The sequence below is a fragment of the Patiria miniata genome, unplaced genomic scaffold, assembly GCF_015706575.1.
Source record: "Patiria miniata isolate m_02_andy unplaced genomic scaffold, ASM1570657v1 HiC_scaffold_26, whole genome shotgun sequence".
NCBI lineage: Eukaryota > Metazoa > Echinodermata > Asteroidea > Valvatida > Asterinidae > Patiria > Patiria miniata.
This window is the reverse complement of record NW_024037065.1, coordinates 901989-929906: the sequence shown is the minus strand read 5'-3', so window position 1 is coordinate 929906 and position 27918 is coordinate 901989. Positions and strand designations below refer to the sequence as shown.

At 40.4% G+C, this 27918-nt stretch overlaps 1 protein-coding gene across 1 annotated transcript; it reads left to right on the top strand.

The window, feature by feature from the left end:
- Nucleotides 1–10252: 10252 nt before the first annotated feature.
- Nucleotides 10253–13064, top strand: LOC119733752. The gene is made up of 2 exons (XM_038207124.1): nt 10253–11532; nt 12024–13064. Exon 1 carries the CDS (start codon nt 10494–10496, stop codon nt 11343–11345), a length of 852 nt encoding a protein of 283 aa, XP_038063052.1. The 5' UTR covers nt 10253–10493; the 3' UTR covers nt 11346–11532; nt 12024–13064.
- Nucleotides 13065–27918: the final 14854 nt, after the last annotated feature.

Genomic DNA, 27918 nt, shown 5'->3' with positions numbered 1-27918 from the left:
ACCTGTTGCTGCGGAGACAACCCTATCAGCTGATCCACATGCAAGCCAAAACAGGAAGCACAGAAGTTGAATGTTTTCATCCCAGCCTTGGTGACTTTCTGTATAGAACACTGTCAGAAGTTTGGGGAAGGTGGCCTGTGTTACTCGACAGTGTTTTTTCAGTTGCAGTGGCTCCCTCACCAATTTAGCAACAAATGGACTCTGAGTCTACAATACGGCTGTCTTGGAAGATTCTGAAATTTTGAAAGTTTGATAAAACAGAATGACAACACGGTTGTTATTAACCATAGGTGCAAATCCCGGGGATGAAGGGGGGGGGGGGGGGGATCCCACCCCCACTTTTTGGAGGGGGGGGGTGGCCCATAGGATTACCCCCCCCCCCCCCCAGAAGTGGTTAAAAATTTGCTTATTTTTTTACTACTTCATAAAAAGTAAATAAATGATAAATGTACAATGTCGTTATGAGTGCAAACAGTTTTTGGGAGGTGAGGGTGTTTTGCCCAGCTCTACCTGAACTTTGAATGAAGTTTGTTTTAAAGTGTGCCTGTTTTATGTTATTTCTTTGCATACTACTGTACATGTGGCTTTGTGTCTTTAGGTTAAGTGACCAGTTTGTCACAAACAAGTATGCCAGTATGTGCAAATGTACTCCAAATGAGTATGTAGATTGATGCCTTGTCACACAGTGCCGTTTTGGCGATCCAATAATGTCACTTCTTAAGAAATTTGCAAAACTGAAGAAGGACTTGACAGCAACTGCTCTGAATGGAAGAGCTTGTATTGGGGACTTGTGGGGGGGGGGGGAGTGCATAGGTTGTGATAGACAGCGTACCGGTAGGTTGTGATAGATATTGGGAGGTCCTGACAGAAGGGCAAAGTGCATGTTCAAAACAAATGAGAGAGTCAGGAATGTCCCGTCCTCTGTCCTATTCACAACAGGGAGAGGACGCAGCAAGGTCAGGGTTTTCATATGGCTTTGAGGTGGGGCCAACTACCAACTGCATGCACAGAGCATCCACAAAGCCACCGGTACATATAGCTGCAACGATTTGTCTTCCACTCACTTTTGTTGGTTGTGACCACTGTATTAGGCACACGGCAAGAGAACATCACTGTGTGACAGGCATTAGAAAGAGGAAGAAAATGATCAACATTCTGACTGACCCAATAATAATGATAACAATTTTGCTTATGTGTAAGGCTTTCCATCGTATAAACAATCTCATCAGAGCGCTTTACAATTATTACCCCGTTCATCAGGCTATCGGACCACGCAGTAACTGATATCAGCGCTAAACCGGTCCTCGACCCTCACAGGTTCCCATTTGTACTCCTGGGTGGAGAGAGGCAATTGTATTTTAGTGTCCTGCCCAAGGGCACCAATTCCATTTTTCCTGGTACGGTTTGAACCCATGCAATTTCGTACATGAGGCAAACACCGTAACCACTCGACCATGGAGTTCTACCATGTGACCAGAACCAAATTAGTTATTATTTGATGGCCTGACAATAATTTGGATCAAAACTCACTGGGTTTCTCGGCCCCTGATTCCTTTTCTTCATTTCGAAGCGCCTTGCACTGTACTAAAAAATGTCGTACATCTGGCATGTCTGGGCTTCTTTATCTTCTTTGTTGTCTTCTTCTTTTTCATATTCTTCATCTTCTTCGTTGTCTTCATCTTCTTTATCTTCTTTCTCTTCGTGTACTTCTTCCTCTCCTCCTCCCTCCTGTTGCCCCTCCCCTCCTTCCTTACCTCCTGTAATGTCTAACTCCTGTTCTAAATCTTCTTCTGCTATACCTCCCCATACTCACATTTTCCAGCATCCATGATGCCTTTGAATGTGCAAAATAGAAAAAAAAATATTTATGGAGCGGAAATGGTTAGTTTATTTTTGCAAATATTGTTACACAGACGTTTGGTGAAGTTTTGTTCACATTTAAATCCAACACTATAGCCACTTAACCCCATCATTTAAAAAAATTCACATTTTCTTGCGAGCATGTACTAACCCTCCTATGCAACATGCATTCTTAGCCATGCTGTTACTCAGGTCAAAATCAGTCAAGTGACCATTTTTGACCCTATGGAATTCTGTGCATAGAACTACATTATTGACCCGTTTTGACTGCTTACATGTAAGTAAATAGTCATGAAAATGACTTGACCAACTGTGACCCGGAGAACAGTTGTTGATAATGAATATTTGCTGACTGTTATTAACCCGTTAAAGTACTGTCACAGTCGGTAAGTTGTTTGAAACATGATCCCTGTCGAAACAATTGTGGGTGCTGAATTGCTGTTGACTGTTTTTGACTTGTTAAAGTGTCTGGTATTTACTAAAACATGATCCCTGTCAACAGCTATGTACAGGCATGCAACTTTTCCTCGGAGTAGCTAATTTCTTCTTTTTTTACTTCCCATGTGTGCCATTGAAAATAGAAAAACACTGTACAAAGTCTTGGAAAGATTTGAATTTCCTCTTTTTTTGAATACCCAGTTGCATGCCTGTATGTAAGCATCCCCTCATTACAAAACAATATTAAAAGAAACACCAGCAAATTAACCTGCAAATTATCTGAGCCCCCCCCCCCCAAAAAAAAACACCATGAGGATATCCCACAGGTATGGTAATCTCCAATGCATTTACAATGACTTACTGCCCCACGGGTCAAAACCAGTCGACTGACTAGTTGACTGATTTTTATCCGCCTCTCGTTGACTGTCCCACGGGTCAAAACCGGTCAACTGATTTTGACGCGCCTGTCATTGACTGTCCCACAGGTATGCAAGGACCCCCCCCCCATTACAGAAAAAATTCAAAGAAACACAAGCAACTATTATCCTGCAATTTATCTGAGCCCTACCAAAAACAAAGAAACACCCCCCCCCCCAATAAAAAAAAACCCATGAGAATCCCACCGGTACGGTATTCTCCAATGCATTTACAATGACTTAAGGTCCCACGGGTCAAAACCAGTCAATCGATATTAACCTGCCTCTCATTGACTGTCCCACGGGTCAAAACCAGTCGACTGACGATTTGACCGATTTTGACCCGCCTCTCATTGACTGTCCCAAGAGTCAAAACCAGTCGACTGACGATTCGACCCATTTTGACCCGCCTCTCATTGACTGTCCCACGGGTCAAAACCAGTCGACTGATATTGACCCGCCATAGTGCTAACCACATATGCAATTGTGACCCGCCTCTCCCACTTGGCTCATATTGACGGAAACAATTCATGTTTTTGTTTCACAAAGTCAGTGCAGAAAGTGTATTGTTGATGTACCCTAACGTGGCACGCCCCCCCCCCCCCCCCCGACGCACTTTGATGTTCACAGAAAGTGAAATTTCACAGAAAGGGAAATTTCATCAAGCTCTTAACACTCCCGTTCATAAATCGCGTGTTTATTTACCCATTAAGTTAAAAAAAAAATTATTTTGGCGTGATTTTCCAATTTTATTTCCAAGTGCAAGTGAACCCTTTGAAAGTGCCCCGTAAAACATCTGGCTGGATATGTTACTGGAGATAATTGTTTATCAGAATTTATTAAATTTACAGAAATTTTTAAATATTGATTTTGAATTTTCTGAGATGTATTTAAGTGCGCCACGTTAGGGAATACTCCGCCAATTTGTGCCCAATTTCCGGACGCCACCGATTTTGAATTTTAGATTAAATTTTATGAAACCGAAATTGTTCACAGAGGTTAAATAGCAAGCATTAAAAAGGTAAAAGTACCAGTATTTTACTGCATGAATTTGAGGTTTGTCAATAAAGAGGATTGGCAAAACTACACGAGGAAAGTTGGGTAAGCTTCGGTAAGCTTCGGAGTGCGCCACGTTAGGGAACACGACTATATGTTATTTTGCCAGCTCTTGCAAGTTCGAAAACAATAATATTGACTGAAATGATTTAATTTTTTTTATAATTTACGCGTAAATTACATACAAACTACAGTTCAAAATGTCAGTGCTGAATGTACTTTGCTACATGTAGTTCTTGCAATAAATTGTTACACTGTACAATGTACATGTTTAACTGTGACTGTTTAATAAGCTGATTTTTTTTTCTCGAAAATCAATGGACCTGCAATATTATTATTATTAGTGTTATTATTATTATTATTGGACTGAGTATTTTGTTTAACTTGAATTATGTAATAAATGTTGTGGTTGTATATAGCTACATTGTACATGAGATCGGACCCTGGATATACTTTTTAGATTTTAATTTGAAATTTAACGCTGTGTATAGTTAATCCCATGGCCCATTTAAATTGTATCAATAAAACTTGTGTGTGTAAATAAAACAAGGAGTGCATGGACACATTTGGTTTTTCATGTTTACTGGTATTAAATGTATGCATGTACGTCTGACTCGTTGACCTAAATGCTGTTTTGTTTAAATTTAGGATTCTGTATGTGCTACACAGAGAATTTTACAGCAGATTACGTCCACTGGACTCCATCATGTATGCTTTAATTTTTATTTGAGGGTACAAAACAGTACGTGTGTGTGAAATGGCCTCTTTGAAAATTATATCAATCACAGTTTCTGTAAATTTTCAAATTCTAAATAGAGTACCGGGAATTGAATGTTCAAAGTGATTAAGGGTAGGGCCTATTTCAGACTAGTCTTGCTTAATTGTAGGGGCTAAGCTCAGTTTTGGATAATACATGTACACGGACTTTTTTGTCTGTATACCTTGTGTTTTTTTTAAATTTGACCCACTGTTAAAAGCTGTTCTGTGGTTGATCGATTAGCTGAATCAAGTTTGACCATTGAGTTGGGCCCTATAATCGGAGTGAAAATACGTTTGCACTGTAAAAAGAAACAATCTTACATTGTCTTGAGTAATGATAAATTTTATTTAATTGCCACCAAGATTCAGTATAATTGATGTGTTTAGATTCAAAAATACTGAGTGTTGCGTCCCTGTGAAAGCAACAACGGAGGTACATGGCATGGAGAGTGTTGCAACACAGCCTAACGTTATTTTTAGAAACGGCGCGCGGCCCGTCCCAGTTTGGCCGCCGGCCAGTTTTATTTCCAACGCAAAAGTGTTAATGAATCATCATGTTGAGCGTCCCCTTACAGAAATGTCCCATGAGCATCCCATGGGATTTCCGTGGGGCATGGGAAAATCATGGGGTCATTAAGAACACCATGTAAGTTAAAATGATCACCATGGGAGATTTTATGCTCATCATGGAAAACCCATGAGAACACCATGGAGATTGCATGGACAACATGGGGAACACCACGGGGATTTTATGAGCTTCATGGGAACACCATGGGAACACCATGGGGATTTATGAGCTCCATGGGAACACAATGGGGATTTTACGGACACCATTTGGAACACCATGGGGATTTTATGGACATTATGGGAACACCATGTGGAATTAATGAACACCATGGGAACACCATGGGAATTTATGGACACCATGGGAACACCATGGAAACCCCATGGCGATTTTATGGACACCATGGGAACACCATGGGGATTTTAGACACATGGGTACACCATGAGGATTTGGACGCCATGGGAACACCATAATGTGGGTGATATAAATTATGGACACAATGGGAACACCATTGAGATTTAAAAGGCAGCACGGGGACACTGCTGGGTTATACTGGAGAACATGCATATGCCATGGAAAACCATCATAGACCCAATTGCACTCCCAAGTTATAGGCAAACCTTTCTTTGATTTATTTACTTATTCGCCTAGCTGTAAATTTAAATTCAATTAAAATATTTCACTTGTGGTCATAGAGGTTATCAAGAATTCTATTTGTTATGCTGACCATGGGAAACTCCTGTGGATTTTCACCAATTCAACACAATGGGATAATAACCATGGGACACCATGGAAACACCATGGTACATTTTTGTGAGAATCGCTTACAATAACGAGTGTTGTAATTGCAAATTTTTGAATATTTTGTTGATATGTGAAGTTAAATGATACATAGAGTATTTTTTATGTGGAAAATGTGTCATTCAAACTTTGAATAATATTGATTCATTTGTTATTATGGTTGGAAACGTTTATGAGAAAATAAAATAGGAACACTGTGATAATATGGTACAACTTGACAAATGGTATGGGAGCAATAATGTGGTCTTTGGTCATTGAGTGCATAAGCCACTTTAACGTGGATCAACCCCCATCGGAGTTCCGTGATGTGCTTTACCTAATCAGTGAATAGCACTTAACACACAGGTTTAACATGTATTAAGCAATTAATCTTTGAGAAATGAAAGGAAACCATACATGGGAAAAAAACATACAAAATTTCTCATGGGAAAAAGCCAGTGGGAAAACTCTCATGGAAAAAAATCCCATGCTACACGGTGTCCAATTCACCATGCAATTCCCATGGGGTCCCATGGGAAAATTTCCCATGGGAATTACATGGGAGATTCCTGTAATACCTTGTAAATAACTAGGTTAAGTGACCTTGTACGTGAAATTACGCCGTACAAGGGTCAATTTAGCGGGGAAAACCATAAAAGGTGGAGGCGTTTTATCACTCACCTTGAACCGTCCAATATTATTGATGTGCATATAAAGTTTTTAAAAAATGGGACTTTAAATGTAAAGAGCCAATGACAGAGGGGAAAAAGCATTGTTTGAAAATTTGGCCCCTTTGGACCAAAAGTGCAGTACACAACGTATGCACTTGAGTTTTGTGGAGAAAAGTAAACATTTAAACAACACAATTTTACCCAAAAACTGAATGTATTTTTAAAAATATGTGCTGTAATCTGACTATAGTTTTATGAAATAAAAACAGGAAAATGCCATAACTGCTCTTGTGTTCATTAATTAATGACATTGTACGTGGGACCCTAGCAACGACAGTTGGGAAATAGCGAGCTGTCACCCTTGAATCAAAAGTGGGCCCTCTCTAGTCGAGAAGTTGCATAGGCTACAGCTTGCTCTCTCCAGAGGGACCTGTCGACCTGTGTTATTAGAAAACCCCATAATTTTAATGAAAAATGATAAAGTAGGCTTTCGGAACATTGGAAACAAGGTGCCTGCTTATTTCGTTGTATATATTCCAGATAGAAAGGTCTCATTGACCGAAACAAGCGAAAAATAAGTATACATTAAAAATATCCCACGCCTGATGCAGCCACGCTTGGACCAAATTCCGAACTTCTTGAGTTTATAAAACGACATCCTCTATCAAAAAAGAAATGTGAAAAGTGTAAAGTTATCAATAATTGTCTCATCGTTTTATTAAAAAACCGCAAAAGACTGCCAAGTCCCGGGAAGTAAGACAAAAAGGGTTTAAGGCATTTTTGAACCCCCTTGGACCAAACAAAAATTCCCATGAAGATTGCCGTCGAACCCCTACAAAAACATTTTTTTTAAATAGATTTTGGCATGTTGTGAGTGATTAAAATGGTTAATATTTGTTCAGGGGAAATTTACTATAAGACAAAAATGCATTTTTGCGGAAATTCTATCCAGGGATAGTTTGAATACCCAGTTCTAAACGGATGTTTGAAAAAGAATAATTCAATATATTTTCTTAAAAACTCCCGCACAAGGCGAGGTGTAAGGATAACACTTACCACCATCCTTTTAGGAGCAGTTTTTTATGCCTTGTGTGGCTTGGAATTGAAAATGAAGTTGGCAAATAGTAAAGAATTAGCAAGTGTCTGCTCTTTTCAGAACGATTTTGACTGAAATTAACCAGAAAGAGAGTTATAAACCGACCCCCCGTTGGACCAAAACGGGACTCGTAGTTTTTGGTCCAACTGGGGTTCAAAACAGGTGCATTATTTTGGAATTTCCACGACTAGACAACTTTCGGATTTTGGTGTCTCCCCCCCCCCCCCCACTCCCCACTCGCGGGCACAGATTTTCGCCAGAAATGATTAATAATAATAATAATAATATTCGTAATAAAAGTCGCAAAAGATAAAATGAGGAACAATTCCGGGAACCCTGCAGAGAACCTATACAGCAGCAACAGGTGATCGGGAATTGGCCCGATGGATAACAAGTTCTTAGACAGCGGCTCATTTATTCCTATCCTGTACAGTCCGAGTACAAAATGTACACGTTTACACACACATGTACAATGTATATGCGTCTGAAAGGTCGAGAGTGTTCAGAGTTTGGGTGAACACGTGTCACAGCATGGTTATTATTTGGACGGATATGCGACGCGTCCAAACAACTGTTCCTTTGTGTAAAGAACTTAATGGATTTCTAACTACGAAAGTGTAATCGTTGGGTGGGTGTTAATAATAGCTCTTCAGAAATCGAAGGTCAAATGTCATCTAGGGTTCATTTGAATTCGTTTAAGAATTAAAAGAACATTGCTGAAAATACAGGACTGCTGTGTTATGTTGACATTATGATGTCAATGGTTGTCAAAGGGTCAAATGAGGCTGATTACTTTATTGGGAAAATGGGAAAAACCCTTGTTTTGTAGAAAGAGTGTTCACTCATATGCTACGGAGAACAACGGTTTAGGGCTGTTGATATATTGCTTTGCTTTGACCATGTAATATCAAAGGCCATCCAGGGGTCAATTAAAGTAACTCTCCAATGTTTTTTTGGAAATAACACTGAAAAACCGTAATTTGTTACATAAAAACAAATAAATTGGGGAGCCGATCATTTCTTCAACTGAAAAACAGCAGCTTCTACAAGAACGTGAGAACGTGAAACAAAAGGGATTGACCTTGATCTGCAGACTTGTTCCTTGTCAACCTATGGATTGTAACCAACAAGCTTGATGACTTTTTTATATTAAATACAAAGTTGGATCAATGAATTGGGTTAAAAGACAACATCTTACGTATTTTAATATGATTTTTTTTACATAACAAGCAGACTAAACTTATTTATGAAGTTATTTAGTTTATGCGGTACCCGCTGCTATGTACATCAGATTCGAACCGGCCAACCAATCCCGTTAGCTCGTTGGTCAAGTGGTAAGACATCTGCACTAGAAAGCAGGAGGTCGTGGGTTCGAGTCCCACCCAAGTGATTTTTTCCAACTTTCACTCGAAAGGTAACACACTGAGTATACAGTGCTCAAATCGTCGGTGAAGGGCTGTTACAGTGCAACCGACAAGGATATAATTATTTTCGCCGATCATGTGTTTACTGCGTTCCGCTCATTATTGTTTTATTTTGTATATACCTGTGCACCCCGTCAGCGTAATTTTTATTCCTAGGAGAGTTAGGGGCAATGTCATGAATAATTCATGTTTATCCATGAGAACGGACAATGACATCAACAGCATTGTTGTTAGTTACTCAACTAGTTACAATACATTAAAGCATTTTAAAGAACGGTTGTCGTCGAGCTACCACACAGTAGCCTAGTGGATAGCGAGATGAGCTATGGATACAAAGATCCCTGGTTCGAATCCACGTCGTCGCTGCTCATTTTCATCAGCTACTTTTCTTCTCCAAATTTATCACTGAGATAATTTTAAATTAAGGGGAAAATAGAATGAGAACCTAAGTCTTGCAATGATTCAAAGGAAAAACTGAATTATTCATGACATTGCCCCTAACCCTCCTAGGAAAAAAAATAACGCACCCCGTCATAAATGAAATCGTCCGAAAGTTTTAACCAATAACGTGTCATTCAGTCCCGCGTAGACTTTACTCATTCACTTAGAGCTAAGGCGTTCGTGGAGTGTTAAAAAAAAGCCCTTCTATCTTACGCAACAGCATTTGTATAAGGCCATGGTTATTGTCACACTGTAAAAAACAATGCGTTATTTAACAGTTGTTTTTCTGTTGAAATTTCTGTACATTTTCAGTAGATGTTACTGTTTTCGGATTTTTCTGTAACTCTACAAATTTGTTTGTGTTCTAACAGAGTCAGAACGGGGGCTTGTTCAAAACATGATGTTCCTTGTGCGTCCACAGAATTTTAGTTTAACAGCGAATATACCGTAACCAAACAGAGAAATGGAGAAAACTGTACGTAGGCAGTAACACATTTGTAGATTTACAGAAAAATCCGAAAACAGTAACATCTACTGTAAATTTACAGAAATTTCAACTGAAAAACAACTGTTATAATAACGCAATTTTTTACAGTGTAGGTTTTAACGTTGTCAGCGATCAGCGAACAACAAAATCTAGACCCGAAGCCAAACCAGTTATAAGACCGAAGTTTCACATCTTCTTATCTGTGACGTGAGCTAGCAATGGAAACTGTTGGTTGGGTACCATACAGCATACTGTAGTGTATTATTGTTAGATAAGGCGTTCCATATACCCAAATGTGTATACTTGTGTAGTAACAGGGTCATAGGTCAACTCGTGCTTGCACGCACGGTGTGTATGAGTTGTATGCATTGTACATACGGACGTTGAGTCGTACTGAATAAACTGTCCGCCATAACCGTTCCACCACAACAAGTCGTCTCGCAATTGTTCATCATTTCACCCACGTTTCGTGTTAAATACACGACAAATTGGCGACGAGGATGGCGAATGAGGACAGCCATGCGCAATTGCCGATGGAAAGGAGCACTTTTCTCCCCCCTTTTTCGTCTCACTACGATAAAGACGAAGATTGGGACTGTTACGTGGAACGTTTTGAGCTCTTCTTACAGGCGCACGGGCTCGACCCGAGTCAAAGCACCCCACGGGTGGCAGCAATGTTTCTCCACTCGATAGGGCCGCACTATTACAACGTTGTTCGGGAGCTCGTGGCGCCAAGCAAACCCAGCACATTATCGTACGGGGAACTGAAAAAAATACTGCGGAAGCATTTGAAGGCTCCACCGATCATAGTAGCGGAGAGACGCAAGCTTATTAAGAGGGACCAGATGTCATCGGAAAGCATAGCAGATTACGTGGTAGCCCTCAAACATCTGAGTCTCCATTGCAACTACGGCGACAACCTCGACGAAAATTTGAGAGACAGATTCATCAGCGGACTGCGCAGTGAGTCCACATCACTCAAGCTCATGGAAAAAGCCAGAGACAAACCTGCACTTACATTTGTGGAAGCAGTGGACTTTGCACAATCAAGAGAGGTGACTTTCGCTGAGGCACGGAGTATGAGAGACGACATGTCAAACCCAGTGAAAAGCAAGACATCAGTCAACGCAGTTCGCCAAAACTTCAAGCCACGCAGGGGTGGACAGACTGGATCTGGCCAATGTTTCAGGTGCGGAAGGAGTTCGCATCATCCGGACCAATATTGGTTCAAAGAGACTAAATGCAACCAGGTGCCATCGCATCGGACACATCGCAAGGAAGTGCAACTCCAGCGGTTTCACGGGCAGGACAGACCGCAGAGAGAACAGGAATTCAAGCCGTCGGGACTTTGAAAGAGAACCTCCAAAGCACGACCAAGACAGACAAGGACCGGACAAGTTCCAAAGGGCACCAGCAAGGCCACGAAAGGACAGAGTGGGACAAACAAAGAACAGTAGGCCAAAGACGGTAAATATAGTGAGCCAAGTACGTAGTACCAGTAGCGACTCCGAAGTCGATGATGATTATACAGTGTTAAAAGTGAGTAGTAGTAAGAGTAGCCATGGTAACGCTTGTAATAGTAGTAAGCGTAAGGACGAACAGAGAAATTATGATGCCATTATGGTTAAGATGCGTATCGAAGGTAGACTTGTAGAAATGGAATTAGATACAGGCTCTGGGGTGACAATGATTCCACTTAGCATGTTGAGTCAAATAAAAACAATGATGATTATCATAAGAAGAAGGCTGGATACTGCTTTAAACAGATTTAGAAACAAATACTCCAGCAGGCAGCATATGTACCAGAACAACTGGCCAAAAGGAGGAGACTACGTGAAGAGCAAAAATGGAATGAGACAAAGAGGGACTGGCAGCTAGTCTAAACCCACTCTAGACAGCTATTCTGGGAAAACTCACACAAAATCATGCAATTTGCACAAGAAAATCATGATAAAGACAGTTATCAGAACCTTTTACATACTTTAAAAAGCTTAGACAAAGCTATTTCTTTCGTAAATTGATTTTTGCAGTGTGCAGCAGATACTTGGAGGACTAGGAACCAGTCTAACATTTGCTGCGTTGGCGGCCATTTCCGATCCCGGCCGTTCAGTGGAGGTAGGAGCTTTAAAAAAACCAACCAAACAATGACTCATCGCCATCATTCGTGATGTAATTGACGTCATCATCGCTCGATCGAGCGACCTGAGCACAATCTAGCCACGTCACTAGATTGAGCGCATGCAGGTCCCGGACCTGACGAACCATCAATACCGATGGTTCGTGTACAAACCAGAATGAGCCAATAAGACAACAGCGCCGATGGTTTGTGCACTGACAGATACAACCAATGAGAGAGCATACAATCACTGGTGGTCATCGGCCCAGTGGCCTTGCCTAGCTCAGCTATCAGTGAGATTTACGTAACGTTGCGTAACAAAGTGTATGTATGGAAACTGTGGTCAGGGCCCTGGCCCTGCACAAGGCCATGCATGTGCGTGCTATCTTAATATGTTAATGTAACGTACACTTTGTACGGTTGAAACCTTATAATTATTTGCTTCTATTTCTGGACAAAGGTTTGCTGCTTGCACTTTAATATATTAGACAGACATGGTTGTACGGAAACTTGGAGAACGAAACTCTAAACAGGAATATGCTGAAATGTAGTGCTCACTGATAAAGAGAACTGGAGTTCACATGAACATGTCCACCGTGCAGACAAGTCCTGGGAGAGAATATTCAACCGACGGCGAGATTACCTACATAAGCTACAGGATTTAATGTCTCCATTATCTGGGCAATTCCACCGTGACTAACATTACGTATCAAATCAGCTCTAATGTCTAAACAATTACAGCCAACTGAACCATGTTTGGCAAAGGGGTTACTAGGACCTAAATACACAATACAGTATTGAATCTTTGAAATTTCATGGTTAGCTTTTTTGACTTAGGGGGTTGTTTAGTGCCGTGATAGTCACGAAAATTTGGGACTCTCAATACTGTGTATGAGAGTCCCAAAACGGGAACTAGCGGGAACTCAATTTACTTCACATTTCTCCATAGTCAAGCCACCAGACTATTGACTCTGAATGAAGAGGTCAGTCTTTTCAAATAGTTGGACCATGGTTGAACATGTATACCAGTCTAGTATTTAGCCCCATTTTGAAATCACTTGACTTCCCTCTCATGTGCAAAATATTAAAGAAAAGTCTCCTTTAAAAATTTAATTGAGTCTGCAAACTTGGTTGGTGAAATACTGAGGACATTTTCTTTGCCCCAGTGGAATTTTTGGAGAAATTTGCTGGCTAAAGTGTGAGTAAAGTGGGCCTGATTTAGTTTTGCACGTTTCAGAGCACTCCAGAGCCCTGACTGGTGCCGTGACTGACAACTTTTTAAAAAAAAAAAGCGATGCAACCTAAAAATGTCAAACATGTTTTTAAAATTTCTCTTCAGGTTAAAAGTGCTGCAGATCAAAATCCATTAGAACATTAGAGCTAATAGGGTTACTAACGCATGAACTTGTAGTAAGATGGGGGAAAAAAATCATGAATTTTTGAATGAATATGCCTGTTAATATAAAACAAATTAACACCCAATTAAAAAAGCCTCGTCTGTCAACAACAGAAGTTGATATACCCAGACCCCGTGCTAAGAAAACAATGAAGGGCAGATTTTTATTGCTATCATGAATGCTTTTATGGGAAAAAGCATCGTTTTGTGACGACATTACACTAAGCCTAAGACCGTCACTGACATTACATTTTTACTAATTTTGAATATCAAATCAGCTCTTATGTGTTAACAATTAAAGCCAACTGAAACATTGTTTGGCATGGGAGTTACTGGAACCTGAATACACAATACGGTATTGAAAATTTGAAATTTCATGTTCAGTTTTTCCAATTAGAGTGGTAGTTTGCTGTCGTGACTGACATTACAAAAAGCGATGCAACCAAAAATGTCAAACATGTTTTTCAAATTTCTTTTCAAGTTAAAATTTCTACGTATTTAAATCCATACGAGCATTTTAGCTTATAGGGTAACCAACACATGTAGTAAATGTGCAAAACTTTCATGATTTCTTTTAATATGCAAATAAACCTCTGTGACTGACATTACCGTGGCTGACATTACGCATTAGATTCATTATACCTGTTAACAACAAATTAACACTAAAACAATACAGAGAAGAGAAGAGTAAAATGACTGTTTATGCTATATTTTAAGGAATAATTGTAACTTTAAGATGATTAAAGGTTGCAAAATGGAGTGTACAAAATACACTAAATACATACAAGCGCATTACGCATGACTGACACTTTTAATTGACCAAATCTTTAAATAACAATTATTTGCCCATTTGGTAACATTGTTCAGCCGGGGCGGATTCCCCTTTCTTCTTTTGGCACTAACATGCTGCAAATTCACGCCCCCCCCCCCCCCCGAGTGACGAAGAAAATGCATAGGGCACTCTTCATAAATACCCAAGAAATTTCATTGTTATAGGGGAAAGGGTTCTGGAATTATGGCTAATTAATTATTCGTATGTACGAATGATTATTCTTCTCTTGGCACTAACATGCTGCAAATTCACACCCGCACCCCTTTTTTGCCTTCTCGCAATTTCTTTTCTCTTGGCACTAACATGCTGCGAATTATCACCCGCATCCCTCTTTTGCAGTCTTTGGTTTACCCTAAAGGGGCCGGGTTATTTTGACCATCTCACAGCCGGGGGCGGATTCCCCTTTCTTCTCTTGGCACTACCATGCTGCAAATTCACGCCCGCACCCCTATTTTGCCTTCCCGCACCCCTTTCTTCTCTAGGCACTAACATGCTGCAAATTCACGCCCCTTCCCCCCCCCCCCCGAATGACGAAGAAAATGCATAGAACAACTCTTCATAAATATACCCAAGAAATTTCATGATTATAGGGCAAGGAGTTCTGGAATTATGGCTAATTAATTATTCATATGTACGAATGATTATTCTTCTCTTGTCACTAACATGCTCCAAATTTACGCCCGCACCCCTCTTTTGCCTTTCCGCACCCCTTTCTTCTCTTGGCACACATGCTGCAAATTCACGCCCCCCCCCCCCCCCGCCGAGTGACGACGGAAATGCATGGAGCAACTCTTCAAAAATATACCCAAGAAAAATCATGATTATAGGGCGAAGGGTTCTGGAATTTTCGCTAATTAATTATTCATATGTACGAATGATTATTCTTCTCTTGGCACTAACATGCTGCAAATTCACACCCGCACCCCTCTTTTGCCTTCTCGCAATTTCTTTTCTCTTGGCACTAACATGCTGCCAATTTGCGCCCGCATCCCTCTTTTGCAGTCTTTGGTTTACCCTAAAGGGGCCTGGTTATTTTGACCATTTCACAGCCGGGCGGATTCCTCTGTACGAATGATTATTCTTCTCTTGGCACTAACATGCTGCAAATTCACGCCCGCACCCCTATTTTGCCTTCCCGCGTCCCTTTCATCTCTTGGCACTAACATGCTGCAAATTCGCCCCCCCCCCCCCGAGTGACGAAGAAAATGCATTGAGCAACTCTTCATAAATATACCCAAGAAATGTCATGGTTATAGGGCAAAAGGGTTGTGGAATTATTGCTAATTAATAATTCATATTTACGAATGATTATTCTTCTTTTGGCACTAACATGCTGCGAATTCACGCCCCCCCCCCCCCCCCGAGTGACGAAGAAAATGCATACAGCAACTCTTCATAAATATACCCAAGAAAAATCATGATTATAGGGCAAAGGGTTCTGGAATTATGGCTAATTTATTATTCATATGTACGAATGATTATTCTTCTCTTGGCACTAACATGCTGCATATTCACGTCCGCACCCCTCTATTGCCTTTCCGCACCCCTTTCATCTCTTGGCACTAACATGCTGCAAATTCACGCCCGCACCCCTATTTTGCCTTCCCGCGTCCCTTTCTTCTCTTGGCACTAACATGCTGCAAATTCGCGCCCCCCCCCCCCCCCCGAGTGACGAAGAAAATGCATAGAGCAATTCTTCATAAATATACCCAAGAAATGTCATGGTTATAGGGCAAAAGGGTTGTGGAATTATTGCTAATTAATAATTCATATTTACGAAAAAAATATTCTTCTCTTGACACTAACATGCTGCAAATTCACGCCCGCACCCCTATTTTGCCTTTTCGCACCCCTTTTTTCTCTTGGCACTAACATGCTGCACCCCCCGATTGACGAAGAAAATGCATAGAGCAATTCTTCATAAATATACCCAAGAAATTTCATGATTATAGGGCAAAGGGTTCTGTAATTATGGCTAATTAATTATTCATATTTACGAATGATTATTCTTCTCTTGACACCAGAGTTGTAACGAGTCACTGATTTTTGTGACTCGAGTCGAGTCGAGTCATTTTAAAGAAGTGACTCGAGTCGAGTCGAGTCATTAGGTCAACAAGGTCGAGTCGAGTCGAGTCGAGTCACAGAGTGTGGTCGAGTCGAGTCGAGTCACGTATTTAGCTCAAGTCAATTCGAGTCACAAATATTTGAACACTTAATTACAATAAAAAGCAACAAACACAAGAGAGAAAGAATACAAGGCACCAGTCTATTACGGAAATCCAAAGACATAAAGTATGCTGTATCTTGGAGCAAAGTTACTTATCCGTTTCTGCTTACATGTTTGTATTTTGTATTGTAAATGACTATTACTCTCAAGGAGAAGCGCCATATAGAAGCGGTTTCAGTTTGTAAGCCTGATTGTCAACAACACATTTGAAAGTTTCCTGGTTGTCATTGCAGCATGACTCGCCGTAAGCCAACGTGCAAGTATCTACATTCGAACCTTCATGGGTTTTATCGATAGCACCGCCATTACATGACGTGAAGTATCTGCATGTGAAGTACGTTCATTATACGAGAATATCTGTGTACTGAGGCTCACACAGGACCTGTCATTCGCAATCCTCGATACAAACATGAACACTTTGTCGTTCATCGGCCCCCATCAAATAATCACCAAGTTTAAACAAAAACAACCTGTTGTTCAGCAAAGAGAGTTGTTTAGGAACAAAAAAACAGCGAATATGCTGTTAGGTTACAAAACGACAACACTTAATCATCTGTTGCAAAACAGAAGAAACCCCTGTAATTGAACAATGTCAAATAAAGTAGAATCTGCTGTTAATGTACAGAGAAAAAAGAAACAGTAGAATATACTGTGCAAAAACAGTAACTCCTGTAATGCCAATTGACAATAGAATCAACTGTTAATGAACCGACATTTTTTTAACAGTGTAATTGCATTATACAAAACTGTTTTTGATTATTTAAAGGTGGGCCCGTCCGTATCCATTTTTGTGTGTGAAATCGGGACATGAATTTAGCCAGCGTTCCACCAAGAACTTCAAAATCGCCCGAAACCAAAGATGAAACCACGGATTGAGAAATGCGTTTTAAGTCTGGTTCCGGGTCTAGCATTACATGCTATAGAACCACAAGGTGGGAGTCCGCGACACGGTGTATGTTTGTTGTTTCATTATGGAGGAAGGAAACAGACTGCCGCTGTATATAAACGTACATTATTCGCGAACATTAACGTGACGTGAACAAAAACTAGCAACGCGAATGGCGCAGCGTAAGTCATTGCAAATATTTTTCGCAAGTAAGTTTTGCTTTTATTTTGGGACTCGAGTCTTATTAGCCTTCCTCGAGTCGAGTCGAGTCATTCTGATGAGGGACTCGAGTCGAGTCGAGTCATTTGCTCGCAGTGACTCGAGTCGAGTCGAGTCATTTACCCTTCGGGACTCGAGTCGAGTCGAGTCGCCAAAATGTGACTCGAGTCGGACTCGAGTCGAGTCATTGACTCGAATCATTACAACTCTGCTTGACACTAACATGCTGCAAATTCACGCCCACACCCCTATTTTGCCTTCCCGCACCCCTTTCTTCTCTTGGCACTAACATTGTGCAAATTCACGCCCCCTCCCCCCCCCCCCCCCCGAGTGACGAAGAAAATGCATACACACAGAGCTCTTTCTTTTTCTTTCTGTTTTAAGGTATTTTCATGTTCAAAACGCTGCTATCGTGTTGTTAATAACTGAATGCAATCTACCCGATTCACGGTAGTTTTTTTTAATTCCTTGATATCAAGCACTGTTTGCTCTGTGTAGCCAAGCCTAAATTACGAAAGTGGCTTTGCCGTCGTATGCCTAGGTTTAACGTTAGTACTATGCCTACATTGTGTTAGGCCTAGTGTTAGGCGTAGTGAGCAAAGGCATTTTGTGATCAAGGTATATGCCCTCTAAATCTTTTTCACTTGTGTTACTGATGCTCTTGTGTGTAAACTGTCTTCGAATTTGATGGTTTATGCATATCGCAGTGTGTCAGCACAGGACTCGACTAAAAAAACATTCAAGTCACATGACTCACATGTATCCCATTCTGAGTAATTGGACTCGTTTATCACATGGCAGTGTGTCACCACACGAACAAAATGATGACTCATTTAAATGCCACAAAATTAGTCAAAAGACCCAAACATTATTCCAGCCCGAGTAACTTGACTCATTTCATGTGAGTCAAATGACTCACTTAAGTCCAAAAGTGTCTCACTACACGGACAAAATCATGACTCACCTAAGTGAGTCTTGTGACTCAGCATTTATTTTCTGTGTAGAGCAATTCTTCATAAATATACCCAAGAAATTTCATGATTATAGGGCAAAAGGTCTGGAATTATGGCTAAGTAATTATTCATATGTACGAATGATTATTCTTCTCTTGGCACTAACATGCTGCAAATTAACGCCCGCACCCCTATTTTGACTTCCCGCACCCCTTTCTTCTCTTGGCACTGTACGAATGGTTATTCTGGTTTGTGTACTTTACGTATATGGGAAAATTAAGTTTTCACGGCGCATGGCGTCGAAAAATTTTTCGCTGCGCAACAACCCCTGGTCTGATTTTTATATTTTTTTGTTGTCAAAAGATGCGCAAGGCTCAAGGCTAAAAAGTCATAACAGCTCAGGTTGCGAGAAATTTATTTTTGAAGGCTATCGCGGAAAAAGTCGAGGGGTGGCGAATTCCGCTACCGGATCTTTTAGGGTAAAAAAACCCACATTTTTGATTTCTCCTTCGTTACATCAAAAGTAAAAAAAACTACGCTGGGTTGGGTTTATCCGTCACCAAAATGAGAGGGACGTGAGGGAACACGTATCTGCCCCGCCCCGGAAATCAGTATCAACATTTCTAAAATTATATCATGAAAGTGTGCTCCGTGGAATATGGTGGCGCAGAAGAACTGCTTCCTACTCGACAAGCTCTGCTTTTTGAAAATGCCCTTCCTTCATCTCTAATTTAAAAATAATGCACTCCAAGTCTATAAATAATATTTCTTATAAAACCAGTTCCCTATCAATTCCTTAATATATTACATAGTGGCGTTTCCTAACTTGACACACTTCGACGTTTACCTTGACTTTCCTCATGTAGTGTTGCCAAATTTATTTGTTGATAAACTTCAAATTCAGTCCGTGAAATACTGGTATTTACACCTTATTACTGCGGCGGTTTATACCTCTGTAAACTATTTTGGTGTCATGAGATATTCCAAAATTAAAAAACGGTGGCATCCGGAAATTGGGCACACAAAGGGCTGAATGTTCCCTAACGTGGCGCACTTGAATACATCGTCACCGACACCACGAAGTAACACCCATCTACATACCAGTAAAAACTAGCAATCGGAGAAAACGGCAACTAAAGTTGAACGCCTTCTAAAACAACACTTTGCGTCAAAACGACAGAGTATTTTCAGTTGGGTTTCTCGTTGTGGACACTTGATGAATTGAATTTATTAAATCTGCTGTTTTTCACTCGTTTGTGTATTAAATAAACAAGAAATAAGAGAAAAAAGATGAGTGTTAGTTCGTGAAACCGAAAAAGCTGCGAAACTGTAAATTTTCGTTTTCACGAAGTAACACTCTTCAATGTATTTAACACGAGGAAAGTGCAACTTCAGGTCAGCGCGCGCGCGCTCATACAACTTGTTACAAGAAGAGTGTTACTTCGTGAAAACGTTTTTGCTCACTTATGAGCAGAGTGCGCGCAATGCATTGCAATGGAAAATGGAACTTGAGTGTTACTTCGTGAAAACGAAAATTGTCACTTTTGCGCAAAAGTTGCCATGGATACTTAGCGTAATTATTAAAGTAAAGCTCTTGAAGCTTTGAAACTTCGTTCAATGGTAGGCCTTGATGAATAATGTTTAAAAATCCAAAAAACTGAAAATCGAAAAAAATATGCTTTAACACGGTAGAGTGTTACTTCGTGGTGTCGGTGACGAAATATCGGAAAATTCCTTTGAAGAATTCTGTAAAATTGATAAAATCTGATAAACCATTAGTATCTTGATCTACTGATATACCCAACAAGAAGTTTGTCAGAAAATTATTTCCTCATTTTGGGGGGATATTTTCAAAGGGTTTACCCATGCACTTTGCAATAAAATAGGAAAATCATGTCGAAATAATGTTTTGTTGGAACTTTGTAACAGGAATCGGATTAACTCGTGATTTAGGAACGGGAGTGTTTAGAACTCGATGAAATTATACCGGTTTTTGTGAAGGTTCAGTACAAAACTGTTGCTCTAGATAGCGCGACAGACGAACAAGCAAAGTACACCACGTCAGTGGCGGCGCCGTGCTATGTTACATCAAACATCAACAAATATCTATTTAGGCCTTGAATATGGGATTTAATGGTAATACCACCAGTCCAGTTAAAATGCATAGAACAACAATAATTTGTTGGTTTATAAAACAGGTTTGACAAATGATCAGTAATAACAGATTAATTTAAATATTCACGGCCGAACCATTTGGAATAACCATAGAGCAAGGAATATAAAAACATTAAATCTTTTACAGTTTTAGCTTGAGTAAGCATGGAGGTGTTCCTTTCTCCAAAGTAATCTCGCCGTCGGTTGAATATTCTCTCCCAGAACTTGTCTGCACGGTTGACATGCATGTATTACAACTCCAGTTCCCTTTTCTCAGTGGGCACTACATTTCAGCCTATTCTCGTTTAGATTATCGTTTTCCAAGTTGTATTTTTCTATTCCTTCCTCCATGGTACAACCATAGGTCCTTGCTTTACAACCATGTCCAAGTAATATATTATAGTGCATGCAGCAAACCTTAATGTCTGGAAATAGAAACAATTAATATAAGGCTTCAACTGTACAAAGTGTACGTTACATTAACATATTAAGATAGCATGCACATGCATGGCCTTGTGCAGGGCCAGGGACCTGACCACAGTTTCCCCACATACACTTTGTTACGCAACGTTACGTAAATCTCACTAATAGCTGAGCTAGGCAAGGCCACTGGGCCGATGACCACCAGTGATTGTTTGCTCTCTCATTGGTTGTATCTGTCAGTGCACAAACCATCGGCGCTTTTGTCTTATTGGCTCATTCTGGTTTGTACACGAACCATCGGTACCCATGGTTCGTGTACATTCAATTAAATGTCACTTCTATCGAGAGTGTCCGATTAATGCTGACAAACTCAGCAAGTGCATGTAACAGCCACTTGCTTTGTCAGGGAGCAAATAAGTTCATTGTTGACAGCCTTCACCAAGGCTTGGTCCTGGATGTCAGCTGGCAGTACTATATCAACAGTATACTTTTTTACGGCTTACATGGCCCCCTTTTTCCAAACTTCTGAGCTGAATAAACATGGAGCCAGCTGAATCCATCAATGATTCATGATATTTCAGCAATGAATCAAGAGATGGAAACCACAAGCTTCCACTGAAGCAAAACAAACTGCTGAATGTTTCTTGAGTCATCGAGGAGCTTAAGTCCACCATGCTGAAGCAAAACAAAACTTAATAAGACATGTTAAAACAGCTTCATAAAGAATTGTTCTTGAATACACTGTGATGCCAAGCCGTTTCTAGTAACCAAATTTAGCTCAACAAACACAGGGCAGTTAATGTGCACAATGTTTTAAAAACCTGATTACATATTTTCAATACACAGAAGATTCTGTGCACAGCTGATCAATGAGCAAGTTATGACCTAACCTGCCCCTTTATACGATAACAAAAATGATTACCACTATAGAAAGTAATACACTTTTGTTAATAGGCTAATAAATGCATTCAATTGAATCAAGTTTCCGATATAAGGATGCTAGAGGATTTTTGAATTTGGAAAAAAGGGGATCTTTATATCAATTGAAATGTAGACATCATGATGTGCATACATGCAAGCACTCATTTATTTGTCTTCCTAATTGTTTGTCAAGCTCCTTGAAAACAATACATATTCTATATTCAACACCACCATAAACTAAAACTGAAAATATTAAAACAAAGTAATAGTGCTGCATTGTGAACCAGATATACTTGGATCTTTGAAAACCTGTAGAAGTTTAAATACCTGGGTGCGACAGCTTGATGCCGACCATGCTCTGTCAGCCCCCTGATCTGTGGCACACCTCTACTGATCGGTTGGTGTGGGTGGCTCAACATCCCGTACAAGGTGTAGCTGGATATGGAGACTAATCATGATGATGAGGCCTCCACCTGCACATGTGAAAAATCACTGCACAATGAAACTCACATTTAATAAGTATTACAAGATTTTGCCCTTTTTTCCATTTAATTATACAAAGATTGATATTGCATTCAACAAAAATCGTGTTTTTAGTGAAACAGGCTCAACTTTTTCAATTCTAACCTAGTGTGAGTTTTGTGACATTGAAGGTTTTTTTTTTAAATAATACCAAGTCTGAGTGACATTTTCTATATGGACCAACTCAAACATGAGCCAACTTATACATATGCAAGGTTGTGAGTGGGTACTTGAGATGTCTTAAGGGGAGAAGGGTGTGACTTTTAAAAATAAATAGTTTAGTGCTAAAGTCAGAGTTCGGCTGTGCTGATTGGCCCTCCGTTATATTTGATTAACCCTAACTCCCTAGGGGGTGTGCAAAATTATATTAAAATTGGAGAATTCAGGACTGTTAGGGATAGACTATTAAATACCTTACAGAGTTGATGGTTTCTGATTGGTCAAGAATCGATCACGTGGCCGGGTATTAACGGTGATAATGGACCGGTGTGGACGGTAATTCTGTCCCCCGGTAATAGTGTCCGGGGACAGAATTACCTAAGTAAAAGTGTCCCCCCTGTCCCGTTAATTCTGTCCCCCTCCAGGTAATTCTGTCCCCTCCAGTTAATTCTGTCCCCCCTGGTTTTGCACGCATAAGTTGTTACTTCATTTTATCAACAGTGTATGATAAAATGCTTTATACACAGCGAGTTCATATTTGTATGTGTATGAATTCAATTGCACTTAGCCCTAGTTTGTTTATATACATACAAGAATACAAGCCAGCAGTCTGGCATGCTGCCAAGTCTTTGACCTAATTAGCTGGATTACCCCACTCAGTTCTCCAGCCTTGCACAGCTGCACTTCATTACCATATTTGGTAATAAAAAGGTATGCCAGTGAGAGATTTGCATATGCAAATGTAAAGACCAACTTTGAACCGATGAAAAAGTTTGTTTTGTCTTATGTTGCTTGGTGAAGTGGTGGCCTGAGTTGGGCTGTGAGTTGGGCTGTGCTCGCTTCTGTCACAGTCATTGAGACAACAGGAGCACATTTTATTTTGTGCACATTCAGTTTTCCCCTCCACCATCCCCTAACCCCACCTTGTATTATTTGCTCCTTAAATATTTAAATAATTGCAAAGGATTGGCAAGTTTTTGACGGGTTCAGGCAGCCATTTCCCCCTTTCTCATTGTTAAGAGACATTTGATCACTTATAATTCTTGTTGATGTTCTAAATATTGTACAGTTGCAATAGCGCTCGCGAGTCTCATGGGGCTATATTTCTGACTGAATTTTACATCAGTGGATATGCAACTTTTTAATGTTTACGTCTTAATGATGGACATAGATATGGCCTATAACCACGTTTTGGTTTTCATGTACACATGCATGTACCTTGTAGCTTCGGCTCTGTACCCATCTAAAGTCTTGGGTCTGTGTTTTGTACCTTGTAGCTTCGGCTCTGTACCCAGCTAAGTCTTGGGTCTGTGCACTCTGTGGTGCCAGTGGTTGTATTTTGATCACTCAGTAGTGTTCAAAATCATGGGAGTGTGTACGCCCCATGTGTGACCGGTTTGCCCAATCATCGGTATCCGGCTCAGTTTTGAATATGGAAGAATTGGAAATGAAATGAATTTAAAAAGTTTCACATGACTGTGGCATAAATTCATACCTGTGAGTAATCCCTGTGTTTTTGTCATTGAGTCTGAGTATAAATTGATGTTATTATAATGAATTCAGCGCACAGGGATACATTTTTAGATTTTTCCACCCTTCATCAATGATTATCAAAATGAAATTAACGTTTAGATGTTAATCAACCGATCTATGTTTCTGCAAGAAAGCAGAAAAGGCACGCGTAGTAATACTCAACCTATACGGCTAGCGCGCACGCCCCCTCCGTAGGATTCGGCGGACAGTAGGTGTTGAGCACGTTACAGTGCACGTTACATGAGCACGATACATGCTGATGTGATGTGTCCGCTGAGCTTACTTTTCCTCGGGCTGTATTACCAAGCCTATTAAAAACGCAGTGAGGGACATCCAAGAATGTGTTATGTAACACTTCCCCCATAGTCTTGCAAGCATTCTGATTTGTGTTCCCAGCGTCATGCATGTGTGTGTGTGTGTTCATGGAGGAATAATTAAGAACGAACTCCTTGGTCCGTGTTCCTTGCTCGTTCGAGTTCCATTTTGTCTTTATTTTTGCAACCATGCGGCTTAAAATAAATGTGCATTTCAAGTCTTTTTTGCCCACCATGCAAATCGCTCGCTCCCGAAGTCGTCATCAAAACGGGAGTTGTGCTTTGACGTAAGCACCATTCCCGAATTTAGCAAGGCGCCGCGCAAAAACAGTTAATAACTTTACTAATATACAGTCTGGGTGCTAGACTTGTGACGTTGCACGGGGACACATGTATCAGGGGGGACACATTTAACGTCGTGCAGGGGGACAGATTTACCTAGAGGGGGACAGGTTTACCTAGGTAAAAGTGTCCCCCCGGACAGATTTACCGGGTCACGACCCGGTAAATCTGTCCGGGGGGACACATTTACCAGGGGGGACAGAATTACCTGCCACACCGGCTTCAAAGATCAAGCGAATAAATGGCCCCTGAACGAGCATTGATCTAGCCCCGTTCAGCCCCATGCAAGCCAATGATTGGTCAAAATATATTAACAGTCCTGCCGTAGCTTGTAACAATAGAGCACTGCACATGCGCTCAACACCCGTCGCGTGAGACTGACGCGCGCGTACGCAACACAGTTGCCAGGGATGCGCGCGTAAGGAAGTTTTGAAACGACATCGTACAGCAGTGCAGTATACATGTATACTAAGGATGTTTACGACGAAAGCGTAGATCTACGATTTATTTTCTTTGAACACTTCACCCACCGACATATTTACCTTTTCTAAATCAAGCATCTTTGTAATTCCGGACACAAGGAATGTGTAAACGAGATTTCAGCTTCCTCCATCAGGTAAAGATATGAAAACATTGTTGTAATTTGTTTTGCTACGGCAGCAGTTTCTGTTGAGATTACGTCGTTATAGCTGTTAAGCTAAAATATGGCCCATGAACATGAATACAAAAAAGTTTGGAAATATCGCCGAAATAAAGTGACAAAATTGGAGCATTTTAACTGTTTATTTCGTTAAAAAGGTATTAATTAATGGGAATAACAGTGTGAGGATCCGGTCTTTAATGCGTGATAATAACCCGGTCATTATCACGCAGTGAAGACCGGCTCCTCACACTGTTATTTCCTTATTATAAATCCGTAATGACCCATGATGAACTTCATCTCGTGCATGTGGTGCTGAAATACCAAACAGGTTCATTCCCAACAACTCATGCATGTTATTGCTGCAAGTTTCGTGGCCTTGCAAAATTCAGTACCGGTTTACCGGATAGATATCTTTTGGCAAGGTGTAACCTCTAGCTGTGTCTCCTTGGTTGTGCAGTTTATTCTTGGACAAAACATGAAATATGGTCAAATATCGTCTTTTGGTCAAACTTGTTCCAATTTCCAAAAAGTGTTGTTTTTTAACATAATTGTCTTATTTTAATATTTAAATGGGACCGGATATGTCCCGGAAAGCACCTAATGGGTAACAAAAAGTGTTTAAACAAAATAATGTTAATTGGAAACATCTTTTAAAAGTAGGATATTAATATTTGGGCACACATTATTTGAAAACTCGGCCAAACTGTGTTCTTGTGATGGCGTGTGAAATCCAGAACGAATTTCAGGGGTTCAAATTTCGACACACAAACAATCAAGCTGTCTGGGTGCTGGTCATAATTTCAGTCACATGTTCCTTTGAAAACATGTACATTGTGTACATGTATTTTAAAACTGAATGGTTTTTAACTTAATGAATTTGAAGTTTGTCAACAAAGACATTTTGCAAAAAAACATGAAAAATGCAAGAGGACAGCCAGGGAAACTGTCAAATTGCCCCAAATTGCCCCATGTTAGGGAAAACTGCAAAAGACTCCAATATCTGGCCATCACGAATTTTTCCCTGCAGTGACCTATCAACCTTCATAAAGTGATATGTCCTAAAATTGTACATTAGCAGTGAAAATATTGAAGCATTTAGGCCTAGGCCTACCTACTGAGAGAACAATTAAAACATTGACGATCAGTCTCTTGGGGCTAATTTACTGGACAGTGGACTACCTCAGGAAATAAAGGCCACGCCAGTGACATGTTCCAACACATGATGTAGAACTTCCATTTTTTCAGCAACTCTCATTCCTTTCGTGTTGCTTCGTTCTCAAGCATTATCAAGGGGATTCCCACTCAGTAGCCACGTAGCCGGCAACAAGATAGTTGGTTTAGAAGTTTTTCAGCAATCCCCATTTCTTTTGTGTTGCTTCGTTCTCAAGGGGACCACACCCCCACTTTGTGTCCGCGTAGTTAGGGCCATATACTAAAACATCATTGACTCTAATTTTATCGAAACTAAACAAGGGCCCTACACTATACTACACGATCGCCAAATTTTAGCGTGAAGGCGACAGCATTTGTATAAGGCCATGGTATATATATGTCCGGAAATTGGACAACACTCTTCACAGCGATTCACACAAGAATTTATTCATATAATAATACTAGTGTGCACGGCGTGGATTCTTTTCTAAGATATGGCAATTAAACATGCCGAAACGACACGAAAACTTACAATCCAAGCCAAGCTTAATTATTTTGGGCAAAACTAAGGGCATAGGCCTACCACATACAATCCTGCTACAGCGATCGCCGTCGGTCATGTCAGTGGTATCGTTCATAATGATAGAGGGTGCGTGTGTAATTTTGCGTGAAATTGATATATTGAGGGCGCAATTTAATTTTTAATTTCAAAAATTAGTAAAGACTATCAACTTTTCCACCTGCAAATGCAGAAATGAACTCAAACAGTATATCCCACGCATGCCTTTTCATAACGCATCATGCCGACAACCTGTCTTAATTGATTGGTCTTACAAAAGCCCCCCTTCAACCAAAAATGTCACTTCCTACGTGTATCCCGGTGGAGCGCGTATATGCAGCAAAAGCCACCCTTGGACCAGGTCGCTAGAGGAAGAGAGAGTGCCTTTGCACAATGGCCTAAATGCACAGTATTTGGTCAAAAGGTTGCTGTGCAACCACCCTTTGGCCATCACTTGGTCAAAGAAAAACCAAATTGGTCAAAGGTTAGTTTTGTTTAAAAGGTAGCGATGGTCGAAGGGTGGTTCGTGACCTGATCTGAGGCTCGTACACTAAAATTAAATGAATTAAAAAAA

What these genes read in the sequence shown, in the direction of transcription:
- LOC119733752 (XM_038207124.1), top strand. Translation starts at nt 10,494, where the DNA reads ATGGCGAATGAGGACAGCCATGCGCAATTGCCGATGGAAAGGAGCACT.